At 44.6% G+C, this 14,784-nt stretch overlaps 1 protein-coding gene across 3 annotated transcripts in view; it reads right to left on the bottom strand.

The window, feature by feature from the left end:
* Nucleotides 1-14,784, bottom strand: part of LOC109297861 (complement component C6-like) — a 74,465-nt gene that overhangs the window by 43,971 nt on the left and 15,710 nt on the right. For all 3 annotated transcript variants that reach the window (XR_002097446.1, XM_019517916.1, XM_019517917.1), the window contains exons 8-13: nt 12,028-12,268; nt 9,529-9,651; nt 8,790-8,956; nt 7,768-7,993; nt 1,588-1,759; nt 316-427 (exon numbers count right to left, since the gene is read on the bottom strand). Coding sequence is in view for 2 of the 3 variants with exons in the window: in XM_019517916.1 (XP_019373461.1) it covers nt 316-427; nt 1,588-1,759; nt 7,768-7,993; nt 8,790-8,956; nt 9,529-9,651; nt 12,028-12,268 (1,041 nt within the window). In the remaining variant the exon portion in view is untranslated. The remainder of the gene's footprint in view (nt 1-315; nt 428-1,587; nt 1,760-7,767; nt 7,994-8,789; nt 8,957-9,528; nt 9,652-12,027; nt 12,269-14,784) is intronic.

Below are 14,784 nucleotides of genomic sequence, written 5' to 3'. Positions count from 1 at the left end.
GTTGGTCTGACAGGACCTGCCTCTAATGAACCCATGTTGGTTGCTCCTAAGCATACACTCCCCTGCTTGCCCCTCGCAGATGTGCAATAATTCTAGCTTCTGACTATCTAGAAAACATTGTCATTAATTAAGACAGAATGGTGTTTTCTAGTTGGTGCAAGGTGTCATGACATGGATGAAATCACAGTATAATCTGTGGATGAACTAGGTTTGTGAATCCAAAAACAGAAGTTCTGTAGATTGGTAACCTTGGAAGTTCCCAGAGCTCCCACATGCCCTATCATTCACATATTTTACATGGTACAGCCCTCTCACCCTGATAAATCCATTTTCTGGTGGGACTGGCTTAGAACATCCAGATTCAGGTTCACCAATGAAAACATCCACTTCCTTCCTTGCTTCATCATCATTTATACATGGAGCCCCTCTGAAAAACAATAATTTGCAGTTTAGGATGCGTATGAGGCACTGGTTTCAGAAACAAGAGGGTAAACTCTCACAGCATTAGCCAAAGAGGAAGAGGAGCTAGCAGTGAGCACAGTTCACCCAAACCAAAAAAGTGGAGCAGTACTGTGGTCCTTTCCCGTCAACTTCTTCATTAACCTATGTACCAAAAGGAGCCTGATCAACAGTAAGCATTATAGGAAAGAAGATTTTGTATCAGCATAAGTTCTCCAGACCACCAGAGAATTTGACATAATAGATTAGAAGAGCTGGGGCAAAAAAGATGGTACGTTGGGCTGCCTTTTTTAGCAATGACTGTAAGTTTAAGTGGTTCAGCCAGAATTTAGGGTTCATCACAGTTTGGGTAGGTCATAGGTAGTATAGGTTAACTTTTGCCTGTTAATACCAGCACTGGTTAAATGTGCACTGTATGTTATAGATGTAGGGTTGTACAGGTTGTGGTGCTTAGTCAGGGAGGGAGAGCACCATGTAGAACTAAAGTGCTCATGTCCAAGACTCTCAAAAAGAATATGCTCTATATTAATCACAACAGAAATAAAATAACTAGTCTTATAGTATCCACTGTTTTTGCCACAAGAGGAGCTATCGCTGTAATGAATTATGGCTATGTTCATCATTTCCACACAACCCTCAAATAAGAAAGTGAGGGTGGTTTTGGCTTGCAGTTAACATTTTACATTAAAACCTTCTAAAAATTCTGTTTCACAGTGTTGCAAAGCAGTACCAAATAAAACTCAGTTTTTTGTCAGTGAATTTATCTTTGAGATTTCAAATTCAAACCTAAAGCACATAGAAAGGAAGCATTGCTATTTAGACTTATGTGGTTCAGAAGTGGGAAAGAAGTTGTATAAAGATGATGAAGAGAAATTAATGAAGATTCTCAGTCAGAGACCCATACAAAATATTTTAAAATAAGTATACGATACTTCTTTTGGAATTCCCTGATAAGAAAATGCAAACAAAAACAAAAGTTATAACAAATTGCAAAGATTTACAGATATTTTCCTCTTTCAGACTCAGCCAAAGAAACCCAGACAAGAAATTTATCCCTAGTCAAGTTTTGAAAGCTTTCTAACCCGCACCCCACTAGTAAGAAGAATTTTCCACCTATCATCTTCTTACTTGTCCACAAACAATGAAACATAACAGTCCTCCTCTTGCTCATGTTCACCCTCACAAGGCTTTCCTCCATTCATTGGTGATGGGTTGTTACACATACGGGTCCTTCTTCTCTTGAAAGACCCATCACATGGGCTCCATGCTGACCAGCAACTCCAGTGGCCATCTACTGCAACTGGAACAGATGAATGTAAACTCTAGCAAATGAATGAATCTGCAATACTTCCTTACTTTGTATATACCAGCTTAATTAATTGAGAGGCAAGAATTTTTTAGGGTGATATTTTTGTATTGGCCCAACTAGGTAGTTTGGATAGCGCTTAATTGTCACTATTTCAGAGGATTTATGAGGTTTACCAGGCAGGGGAACATGTTGTTTATAAAATATTAAATTTAAAGATGAGATGAGCCAAAACCAAATCTGAACTGCTTTGAACCTCAGGGAAGTCAGGCTATTCTTTCCCTTACAATTTGGATTCAGGTCACATTCAAAACCAAGGGTGCTGACAGACATGGAAAAAGAAAAAACAAAACTGTGCTTTACTGGAAGCAGTAGCACATTATACAGATGCTGCAGAGTTGGATTGGACTAGATTGGATATGTCAGCAGGGTTTTTGATGCTTTTATCTAATAGATGATTGAATCAGCTATTAGATAGAAGCACCAAAATAGCCCCACTAAAGCACCCAATTTATACAGATGTTAAGAAAGCCAGGTACAACTAAGGTGCTGTCTCTTCTGGGCACACCAGTTTAAACTAAAATACTGTTTGATTTTTTTTTCCCCACCTTTGCAGGCAGCCCAAGTGTCTATTTTCTAGATATTCTAGATCAGAACTCTTTTGAGCAAATAAGCACTTAAATAAGGAACTAGGCATCTAAACTCCAAAGTGTAATCCAGATTATCCCTGCTCCAACAGACACAAAATTGAATAGGTGCTTAAACTCAGATGTTACTATAAGTAGGGACCTACTAAATTCGCAATTTTGTGATTTTTGCAGAAACTGTGAATTTGGTGGGTCCACTGTGAAAAAGCCTGATCCCCATGAAAATGTGCAGGGACTGCAAAAAAGCTGGAAAGTGGCCAGCAAGCAGGAGGGAAAAAAGGAGCTGAAAACAGATTTGGGAAGCCTGGTGTCCTGAAGCACAGGGGGAAAAGTGAGGGAGGGATGGGATGATTTTCATGGTGAAGTGTGGCAGGGTACCTCATGCCTCTGATTGGCTGAGGGCCCCCAGAAGTCCCACCTCTCCCTGGAGATTGACTGATGGCCATCTGTTAATCTCCAGGGAGGGGTGGGACTTCTGGGGCACCTTGGCCAGAGGTATGGTGGGGGAGGGGAGGCTGTCATGCCAAAAAATGGCGACTGTGGCCACACTGACACCACAGACTTGGGGGGGCAGACCCCACAAATTATGTAGGTGCCTAACTATGAGTTTCCCTAGATACCTAGATTTAGACTTAACCCCCATCAACAGCACTGAGTTCTGCTCAAACACATCAGTTGTGGGGCTATTCACTTTTTGCACAGTTGCTTCCTGGTTTAAGTACTCACCCAAGAAGTGGGAGAGTATCAGTTCTAGATCTTGGGTGACTGATTTAATCATTAAACTACTGTGCAAAGGTAGGCCTCAGTGTTGGTAAGGCACCTACCTTCAGTAGCAGGAGCACATGTTCTGGATCCCAACTAAATAATGGCATCTAAGGGTGCAGACAAAAGTGCAGCTTCCTGCTATAACTGAAAATGCTTTGTAGGAAGTGTTCTGAGTTACAAGATCTCCCAGACCAAACAGAAGTTCACTGTTGGTTTCAGGGGGGAGGGGAATCTAGCTGCTGACTGGGACCCTGCAGCCAGTTTCCCTGGCAATGCCCCTGCTCCCTCCCAGCCTATGCTGTTTTCAAGATGTGAGGGGGAACTCATTCTAGGGAATCCAAAGCTAGCAGTGGAGGCTGGGTTGCGTGTACTGGAGCCCCCTGACCTCAGAGTGGGGGGGCCCAATACACCTGCTCCACCCTCCAGTGAGGGCTGAAAACCCCCCAGACTGAACTCCCCCCATTCCCTTTCCCACTCTCATTCTGAAAACAGTGACAGGCTGGCAGGCAGCTCAGACAGAAGTTACAGAAGTTCCTATATTTTGAAACATCTTCATATGAACCTTCATGCAATATGGGTTCAGATTTTCACCTGACTGGCCATTTTTGAAGTGGTTTGCAACGATGCACTTGTGTTTGGTTATGGTAACAGACCACTTTCTGTGGCCAAATCGAGGGAAAATTTTCACTTCTGTCAGCACCCTAATGTGCAACTGGAGTCAGATGCCTAAACTGTCATAAAGAGACTGCCAAAGCTCATCTATCCCTCAGACCACTACCCTTTCCTGATTGTCTATGTTGGCATCAATGATACTTCCAGGAAGATCAAAGGCAACTATGAGGCTCTCAACCTGAAGGCTTTGGATTCTTCGACAATGGGTGGATATTCTGGAGGAGTTGCAATTTGGACATACCTATGACATTAGTATTTATTGTCTAGTTCTAGGTGGCTCTTGGATTTCTAGATCACACTTCAGAGGTGAATAAGAATCCCATAGCCTAATAGGGAAACAGGATGTCTAAACCCAGTCAAATTGGACCTCTTCCTTTGGCATGAACCCTACATAAGTAAACTGATTCTGTCCCCATATTTTATAATTATTACAATAGATACTAAAGAAACATGGTGTGAAAAAGCATTTCCTTGTAAATATGCTATTCATACAAACCAAAAGTTAAAATTCCTGGATTAATACTTAGTAAACATTAAATACATAATGTACATGTGTATACATAGAGTTAAATACACATTCACTATATAGAATTGCACTCCCTAAATACATTTTCAAAATATGGATCTGATGAATTCAGCACGATCCTAGAAGAATTTTTAACTAAAGCTGGTTCTATCATGGAATATTTGACCATTTTCTATCAGCCAATAGTGATCAAGGCTGTTTGCTTTGTTTACTACCAGATTATTCATCAGCATGCCAGTAGGTAGGCAAGCAGTCCCTTTACTTGATAGCCTTCCCCGGCTGGCTAGCTTCTGGCCTGCAGATGCTCCTGGGCTGACTACCCAGCCCCCAAGGCCCCTTAGGTTTACTGCCTGTACCACGCCCCAAGCCTCGCAGATGTACTGGACATTGTTTGGTCGATTTCACTGTCCGCGCCCCATGGGTGCTTCTGGCTTGCCTCGCAACCATGTTCTCTGGCACTCGTCAATCTCTGCCCCCACCCAGGGCTTCTTGCAACAGCCCACTCTGGGGCTCAGGTGGCCGTAGCCGTGCCTGGCCCCCAAATCCCCTCCTTGGGTCTTAAACCTCCTGTGGGGCTCAGGCGGCCTCAGCCTTACCTGGCCCCCAATCCTCTATTCCCCTTCTCAGCGCTGGGGCCCGCACACCCCTGAATGTTGTGCCCTCTCTGGCACCAGGGTCCCCACGCTACTATGGAGCCCCTATGAGGCCTCCTCCAACCCCTAATAGCCTCACCCAGTCCTCCGGTCAAAACAACAGCAAAAAACAATAACACAGGCCCCTGGGCTATAACACAAAGCTAAACCTCCTGACTAACCGTTCTCCAAACCACACCACATCTCTCAGCCGTGTAACTAGCAGCTGGTACATTCAGGCATTATTCTCTTTCCCACATTCAGGGCCGATCTCTTTCCCTTAGTCAGGCAGTACTTCTTCCTGGCTTCCAGCAGAGAGAAGGCACTCACAGCCTCCAGTCTGGGTTTTACAGTAGTCGGCCCTGCCCCTTCCGGTCAGCTGACTCACCAGGTGTGGGCCCTTAGCTCTTCCTGGTTGCCCCTAGCAACCAACACCTGAACCCATTCTGCTGCTTTTCAGGTAGCAGACACCTTAGTGCCCTGCTACAGTCCCATATGACTTCTTATAAACAAATTGAAGAAATGCGGGCTGGACAAAATTACTATAAAGAGGAGAGACAACTGGCTCAATAGCTGCAAGCAAAGGGCAATTATAAATGGATTAATGTTCAGATGGCAGGAGATTTTTAAGTTAGTCCCACAGGGGTCATTCCTGGGCCCATGTTTATGGGCTCAGGACATGTTTAATATGTTTATTAACGATTTGGTTGCTGGCATAGAAAGATTCTTGAGCAAGTTTGAAGATGATATGAAACTAAGTAGAGTTGCAAACACACTGCAGAATGGCACCATGATTCAAAAGGATCTTGACAGATTGGACTGCAAGGTTGGAGTTAACAGAATGAAATTCAATATTGACAAATGCAAGGTGCTATACCTTGGGAAGAATAATCATAAATAAAAATACAAAGTATGTGACTTCTGGATGAATGGCAGAACTATGGAGAAGGATCTGGGAATCTTCATAAATCACACAGTCAACACATGTCTGCAATGTGATTCAGCCACACAACAGACAAATGCACTTTGGGGATGTATAGATAAAAGACATAGGAGGTGATAATGCCTCTCTACTTAGCACTCATCTAGAATATTATATGCAGTTTTGGGCTCCACATTTTTAAAAGGACATGTAGAAGTTGTAGATGGTCCAGAGATGTGTGACAAAAAAGAAAAAGGGCTTGGAAGGCCCGTCATACAAGGAGAAGTTGAAGGAACTAGACACATTCATCTTTTAGAAACAGCACTTAAGAGGGGACATGATAGCATTTTTCAAATACATCAACAAGAGGAAAAGCACCTTCTCTCTCCTGCTGCAGAGTGTAGGATGTAGAATAATGGCTTGAAGATGCAGCAAAGTAGGATCTCAGGAAAAACTTCTTCACTGTTAGAACAATGAAGTAGAATAGGCTGCCTAGGGAAGTTGTCCACGTGGCATCGTTGGTGTTCAAGAGAGAGTGGTAAGTCCCAGTCAGGGATGATCTAGAAGTAGTTGTGCCTATGTTCTTCTATAGGTATTTCACATGCTTCTGGGTTTTGCTGGAAGCCACATAGGGATGGGAGGGATTTTTCCTCCCTCTGTTGCTACATGTCTGTTTTTATTATTATTATTACTATTATTATTATTTCTATTATTATTTTAAAGCCTTCCTCAAAGGTATTAGGTGTTGGCTGCCGCCAAAGACAGGAATTTTGACTGCAGTGTGATAGTGTTCTTGGTGCGACTTACATCTGGAGGTTCCTGGCTAGAGGGTCTTGGCCCTCAACTCAGGGTCAGACCAATCACTCACTATATTTAGGGTCAGGAAGGAATTTCACCCTATGGTCAGACTGGTATGTCCTGTGGGGATTTTTGCCTTTCTCTGTATTGGGGGGTGTGATCCTTTTCCTGGGATCTCTCAAGCATATATTAACATTTGCAGTAGCAGGATGTTGGCCACCATGGTCCCCCTGCTTTACCTGTAGCAAATTACAGTGTTATGCCTTTGGTTTTGTGTCAGGGCTGACTGACGTTTTGCTAAGAGGTTAGAAAATGGATTTATATGGGATGGTTTTAACAGAGATGATGCTGCCTCAGGTAGGGGGGCTAGTTTAGATGACCTCTGGATGTCACTTCCAGCCTTACTTCTCTATGGTTCTATGATAAAGTAGGAACACAGTGAAATTATTCAGATCTTATCAAGTATTTTCATAAGGGCAAAATAAAATGTTAGTCTGATTTTTTAAATGACACTCAAGAAGCTTCACCTATTGGATACTGGAATTGTAATTTTTCATACTGTGTGGAATGAAAACAATATAAAAAATTCAAAATGTTGACACTTCTCACAGTGTAAAGATACCACAGTCAGACCCGCTCTTCAGCTTTTACATTAAAGCAGTTGTGTGCCTAAGCGACATGTAGAGGGTGCATGGGTGGGGGGAGAGCATGTGCCCCCCCGAGAGTGCTGGTGCCCCCCCCCAAATTTGGCTGCTGCCAACACCACCACTACTGCCTGCGGGTCATCACTTGCTACCTCCCCCCCCCCACTGCTGACGCCACTGACACTGCCTGTGGGCGGTCCCTGTTGGGCCTGCCCCTGCCTCCCGACATTGCTGCTGACACCTGTGGGTGGTCCCCACTGAACCCACTCCTGCCGCTGCTACTGTCTGTGGGGGGTCACTGTCCCACCCCAGTCCTCAGAAGCACCAGTTGTTCATGTGGTTGTGTGGGTTTAAGAAAGGATCAGATTTGCATTGTTACAATATTCCCATAAATACCTGATTTGTAATCTGGTGCTCGTTTCTCACAGTTATTCCCATAGGTTCCAGCTTGACACACACACAGACACTCTGTTCCAGATAACACAGGTTTGCCATTATTGGGACAGGGAGCACATTTACAAGGGTCAAATCGGTCCATGTATTCAATTAGGGCTCTCCAGAGGTTGCGGCGTTTAGTAACAGCACATGGGAAGTTTTTTACCAAGTCCAGGATGGGAGACAACTGAAAGAAAAGGATATGGAAAGGGATCATAATACAGAAGATGAAGTGGGCATTTCCTTGCAGTACAGCTGTATTAACTTCTTCCTATGGACAGCTACATAGCCCCAACATAACCAAAAGAAATTTTTATAAACACCATGGCCTATATAGCTATACTCTGTGGTTAGGGTGCTCCACCCCTGACCCATGGGCCAAATCCATCCTGCAGAGCTCCCCACAGGTTGGGAAATTTGGCGGCCGGGGAGCAATTAGCAGTGCCACTCATCATCCCCTTGCCGCCAAATTCTCAATCCCTGCCTGGGAGGGTCAGGGCTGGGCCATGCCCACTCCCCATCCATGTGGCTAGATTGGGCTGAGCCATGCCTCCTCCCTTGTGCCAAGCCCTTTCTCATATGCGAAGACAAGCCAGGGCCAGGGCCTGGGAGTCTGCTCCTGTCCCCCGCACAACTTGCCCCCTGCTCCAAACAGCTGGCTTGGTTTCCTGCTCTGTCTGCCCCATGTGCCAGATCATGTCCACCAGCCACATCCAGCCTGCAGACACACTGGGCTGTGGGGCAAAAAGATTGAGCACTACTTTTCTAGGTGCACGGTGCTGAACATGAGCCAGAGGGGTAGGAAAAAATCCATTCATCTATATTACCAGTAATGATCCTGTCATCTTAACTAGTCTTAGGGACTAATACATTTAGGGCCTTATATATATATTCCTAAAGACATATCCAGCAGGATGGTGTAAATACAAATCAGAAGGTCATGTGGCATCATGTGAGATGCAGGGGATTGTCTCTACTCTTACCTCAAAATCAACCACAACAGGATTGTCCTTTGTTGATTCCAGCCAGTTTGTGAATACAATATGCTCTGGAAAAGACCCCTTTTTCTCCCAAGCCAGAGCTGCAGCATATTCTGTCCTGCCACCTTTCACTAGTGAAATAGATCGTTCAGCTGACTGCAACATAGAACCTGAAATAGGGCTTCAATTAAGATTTTTCAGACATAATCACGACTTTCCTATTGCTCATAAATACCAAGGCTTTTCTTTCTAAGATAATAAGTGGTTTGCTGGTGGCACAGAAATGCCAAGTTATGTTGCAGAGACATGAAGTTATACCTGTCAGTCATTTTGTTCTCCCTGGAAATGGGAGGCTTGTCAGTGGGAGGTTTGTCCTCACAGTGGGAGACAGACTAATACTTATGTGACTTTCATGAAACTGGGCTGACCATGAAGAGCCTTTGTGGTTAGATAGGTATACTGGTTTTACACACGCATGGAACTTCCTTGCCAGGGGAAGATAGGCCAGTGTAAATCAGGGAGGAGCTTTTGGGTCATAGTATTTTTTTTTTGGTGTACTCTGTAGAATGGACTCAATGCCTGACTTAGAATATAAAAAGTGAAAACCTGCCCTGCTTCCTCCCCAAGTTGTTGGGAGTTCTGCCAGTGATTTCAGTAGAGCCAGGATTTCACCCTGCATGCCTGACTGCTGACAGCTAAGGGTATAGACACTACCTCAACCAGTACCTAACTGTACATTCACCTTCATGGTGTTCAGTCAGTCTATTTGTGGTGCAGGTAGTATGTACTTTCTTTTTCTTTCTGAAAAACACACGCCTAGTTGTTTCTGTCCGAACACATTCATTTGATTGTTGTGTTGTCAAACCTAGATAATATCAAACAGCAAAAACATTAAAACATTGAGCAGCATCACCAGAATCCATATCACCCCCCTCCACACACACACACACACACACACACACACACACACACCTACCCAGTCTATTGCAGTCATGCAAGTCACAGCATTCTTCAGGTTAAACATCTCATTCATTTCTTTCAACCTTCCACATCAGGTTCGACCTTCTCATCCTGCTTCTGAAAGTTTGCTGCAGCCAACAGCTTTTCCTTCATGGTCCTCCTCCTCCTCTCCCACTTCTCACAATCTCCCATCCTCAGCTTGCTTTCTATACTTCTCCCATTGCTTTTGGGCAGTTTTTCCATGCCACCCCTTATAATGTCCTTGGCCTCTCCCCTCCAGCTACTAGCATGCAAGAGGACTGCTTACTTATTCAAATCCTCTGCAAGGCATAGTAGGCCAAATCTACTCCTATCAAACGCTTTCTGTTCTATAGGGCATAATTGTTAAAACAACCAACTGTCCTGAATTTTCAGGGGCAGTCCCAAATATCACAGATGTCTTGGTATCCTGAAAGGCTACATGTCTGGAACTGAAAAAAATTGATGCCAGGGATTTTGCTGTTGAATTTAGCAAGTGAGACAACACAATGCTGCCTGGCATCAGGGAAATACAGCTATAATTCTTCTGAGTAAGGACCCATGAGAAGTTGCAGTCTGTGGCAGCTCCTGATCTGGAAGCAATATAGCTATGTTCATATCACACTGTGCCCTGGCCAACAAGTCATCTGCTGCATAATAGTGTGTTTTGGGTAACTGGGGATGGGACCCTAGTGATATTGCTGATAGAAGGATGCACCATCCTTTGCTATATTACTGTCCCCACAATATACTGCTGTATGGGATACTTCAGTATCTATGGGATACTTTGGTGTTGAGTTACTGCCTTCAGCCCAGAATGGACCCCACTCTATTCCCCATGTATCAACAGCATTGGACAGAGTCATATTTGCCAAATCCTTTTAAGGATCTACTGATGCTGCGGATACATCCTTTACCCTTCTTTTTACACTATACTAATAAACAATACCCATAACATATCCAACTACAACTGTGAATGACAGCTCTTAACCAAATAGGTTTAGGTTTCCATTTTTGTAGAATGGTTCTTTCCTATTAAATGATTTGATTATCCTACTAAGAATTTTGCTGGCAACTGTGATCTCTAATAATTCTCTTACACTTTTAGTTTTAAGGCTAGAAGGCACCACTAGAATCTTTCATATGACCTCTGGTATAATATAGAGCATAACATTTTACCTAGTTATGCCTGTTTTTGGATCAAAAACTTGTGTCTGAGGTTGAACTTACATGTTACGCTCAGACCATACTAATGGGATTTAAATTGTGAGCATCCATAAGTTAAAGCTCATTAATTCATTCTAAGTGTCTTCTGCGCATCTCAAAGTTATAACACTTCAGAGAAGAGTTAACTCTGGGCTGTGCTACCTAGCTCATGTTAGGGTAACTTTAGTTGGCTTCATGGAGATAAAACAAGCAATCTGAAGTTCTCCAGGATCTTAGGATTCATTACTCTCAGCCGTGGCCAACCTAGAACAGAGACACAGCCCAGGCATCCTGGCTCCTAGCCACGTCCTTGCTCACCAGCCCTCTAGTGGCAAGTCAGAGCTGTGTAGGCAGGAAACAGTATTAACCTCTAACATGTGATTTCTCACAGCACATTCTGTCTTTAATACCACTTAAATTTCTACAGATTTAGTATGGTCTGAGTGTAATATGTAACTCCGTCCTGACAGAAGGGTCTCTTCCAGAAAAGCATCTGGTCTTGAGCTGAAGACCACAGGAGATGCCAAAGCTATTACTTCCCTTCTAAGTTCTAGAAATATGTACATAGTTACAACTGAGGTGTCAAGCATGAAGCTTGTTGGCTGGACCCAGCACTTGGGGGTATGGTGAGGAAGCATGGACTATTGCAGAGTTTGAGGCCCCCAAGCCCTGCTGGACATGACTGCCAGAGGAAGGGGAGTGAGTCAGGACCCATAATTGCCCAGTCCTGCCATTGCCAGCTCCCTGTTACTGCCACTTGGCCCAGTGTTGCCAGACACCCTGCCATTGCCTCTGGACCCACATTGCAGCAGCTAGCCCTGTGGCTCAAGCCTGGGATGAGCTTCAAAGTTTAGATCCAGCTCAGGGCTTGAGGCAACTTTGACATCCATGGTTTACAGGGTTAGATTCCTTTTACTTTGAGAAAAATTAAGGATTATTCTATTGCATCTTAACTCAGAAAATATGGAGCAGCGCATTCCTCAGAGGCACTATTAGCAGAATGATAGGAAAAAACTGTTGCCTGTCACGTGGGCTTTTCTCACCAAAGGTTACATACCTGAGTTCTTCAATTCCTCAGAGCTGTATTGATAAAGAAGGTCATATGTGCCACCCATCGATCCAGAAGCATAGTAATGAGTTCCAAAGTCATCAAAGATTCTGCTATATAAAGCATAGTTATACTCTAGAGGCAGATTGTTAAGTGTCTTTAGAAAGACATCAGAGAGCTGTAGATCTGACTCCTTCATTGTGAAGTTTGAAACTGCAATCACTTTATGGACCCTAATAAAGTTAGAATTCTATAAATAAAAAACAAAGAGAAATAGAATGTTTTTACACTTGGATTCACGGCAAAAGGTAGAAGAGCTAATAATATGTTCATACTCGGTTGTATACTACAAAATGGGCTGGTATGTTTCACTTGATTTAAACTTGAGTAAAATCAAGTGATTAATCCATTTGAGACAACAAGCACATTGCTAGATTTGATAGAATATGGCTCATTGTACAATGTGTCAATAGGGCGATTGTCTTCTCATTTTTAATTTGTTTGTATCATGACAGTGCCTACTTTCAGGAATTTCATCTGATATCAGCTGTGCTAGGCATTACATAGTTCAGAAGGAGGCAGTCTCTGCCCTTAAGAATGTATACAATAAATAGACAAGACAGGGAAAAGGTTGGGAAGAAGTCAAGCAGCGTAGGAACAAGTGATTTATCACTCCAGCCATAAACAACTTAAGTATCTAGGCTGTCATTTGTACACAGCTATTTTCACATTCTACTGTCTAGATGTGAGGACCCATGCTTCTGCACTTAGCAGCTTTAGAAGGAACCAGAAGGAATGTCCCAGGGCTAGGGACACATTATTTTCAAAGCGTTCAACTCTGGGAGAGCAAGCTATGCCAGAACTCCCAGGCTCTTGGCTATAACACCTTAGGAGGCCCAAATCTAATCTGCAATGTTACAGTTAAGTTTCTGACAAAAGGTAGAAGAGCTGAGAATGTGTTCATCATAATCTGTATGCTACAAATTGGGCTATGCAACAGGAAACCTGGAAGTCCTGACTCTAAGGAATCCAGGATACTCAGCAAAACTGATATCCTGTCAGCTTCACCACTGCTATGCTGAGAATGTCAGATTTCACTGAGAGCTTCAGGGAAAGTATTCATTTGAGAAACAATAAGGGCCCCTCTGCACAGGCAGGTAAAGGCACAATGGGATCTAATGTGTGATCCACAGGATTGGGCCTCCTGCCATGCCATACATGCATGGCAGGGAGTATGACTGGGATCATGAATTTGATCCCATCACACCTTATTGCCAGTGCAGGAGGAGCCCAATCCTCCTACACTGGCAAGAAGCAAGCTGCCATGGCTGGGAGCCCTCTCAACTGATGGGGCCCTGAGGCTGGGAGCCTCATCAGCTGACTTGGGCTAACCAATCGTCTTGGTGCACTGTGACCAGTGGGGTCCCACAAGGCTCTGTCCTACGGCCTATACTGTTTAACATCTTCATCAATGATGTGGACATTGGTGTCAGAAGCGGACTGGTCAAGTTCGCCGATGACACCAAACTCTGAGGTAAAGCAACCACACCTGAGGACAGGAGGGTGATCCAGGCAGATCTGGATAGACTCATGAAATGGGCAGACGAGAACCTGATGGTGTTCAACACCGAAAAATGCAAGTTTCTCCATCTTGGGAGGAAAAACCTGCACCATGCTTATAGGCCTGATGCTGCAGCTAGTAAAGTGAGCAAAACGCTGGCTTGCATCCATAGATGCTTCTCAAGCAAATCCTGGGACGTCTTTCTCCCGCTGTACTCGGCCTTGGTGAGGCTGCAGCTGGAGTACTGCATCCAGTTTTGGGCTCCGCAATTCAAAAAGGATGTGGAGAAATTTGAGAGGGTGAAGAGGACAGCCATGCACATGATCAGAGGTCAGGAAAACCTTATGATGAGACGCTGAGAGCTATGGGGCTATTCAGCCTGGAAAAGCACAGGCTGAGGGGTGATCTGGTGGCCAACTATAAGCTTATCAGGGGTGTTCATCGGGATCTGGGGGAATGACTGTTCACCAGAGTGCCCCAAGGGATGACAAGATTGAACGGTCACAAACTCCGCTGTGACCGATTCAGGCTGGACATAAAAAAGAACTTCTTTACTGTCCAGGGTTTGGAACAGACTGCTGCCGGAGGCGGTTCAAGCGCTCACTTTGAATGCCTTCAAAACACATATGGACACTTATCTTACTGGGATCCTATGATCCGTGCTGACTTCCTGCCCCTGGGGTGGGGGGCCAGTCTCGATGATCCTCCGGGGTCCCTACCAGCCCAAATGTCTATGAAAAGCTATGAAACTGCCATGGGGTCTTCCCAGGGATCCCCATGGCAGGGAGACCACAGCTGACTTACTGACATAGCTGCAGCTGGGATACCACAACTGACGCAATGTCCAAGCTGCAGGCATGCTTCATGCGCCAGGGGCTGTGAGACCACAACTGACACTGTGTCTTGGCTGTGGTCAGTTGACTCAGTTGCGGTCCCACATCTGTGGGGTTTCATGGAGCACCCCCGCGGCTGGGACTTCACATCAGCTGCTGTCTCCCAAGCCACAGGCATACATAGGGCATCCCTACAGCTGGGAGTCCTGTAAACTGATGGGACTCCAAGCCACAGTGGGAAGCCCCATGGGACTCCCATGCTCTCACAATGGGAAGCCAGCATCAGCTGGGAGCTCCCAGACTCAGGAGGGGCCCAAGCCCACCTCTCAGGTGGGAGCTCTGACCAGCTGACAGGGCTCCCAACCACAGGAA

Source organism: Gavialis gangeticus, unplaced genomic scaffold (assembly GCF_001723915.1).
Source record: "Gavialis gangeticus isolate Ggan-Ray unplaced genomic scaffold, GavGan_comp1, whole genome shotgun sequence".
Lineage (NCBI taxonomy): Eukaryota > Metazoa > Chordata > Crocodylia > Gavialidae > Gavialis > Gavialis gangeticus.
The sequence above is the reverse complement of the archived record's forward strand: the minus strand, read 5'-3'. Positions and strand labels throughout refer to the sequence as shown.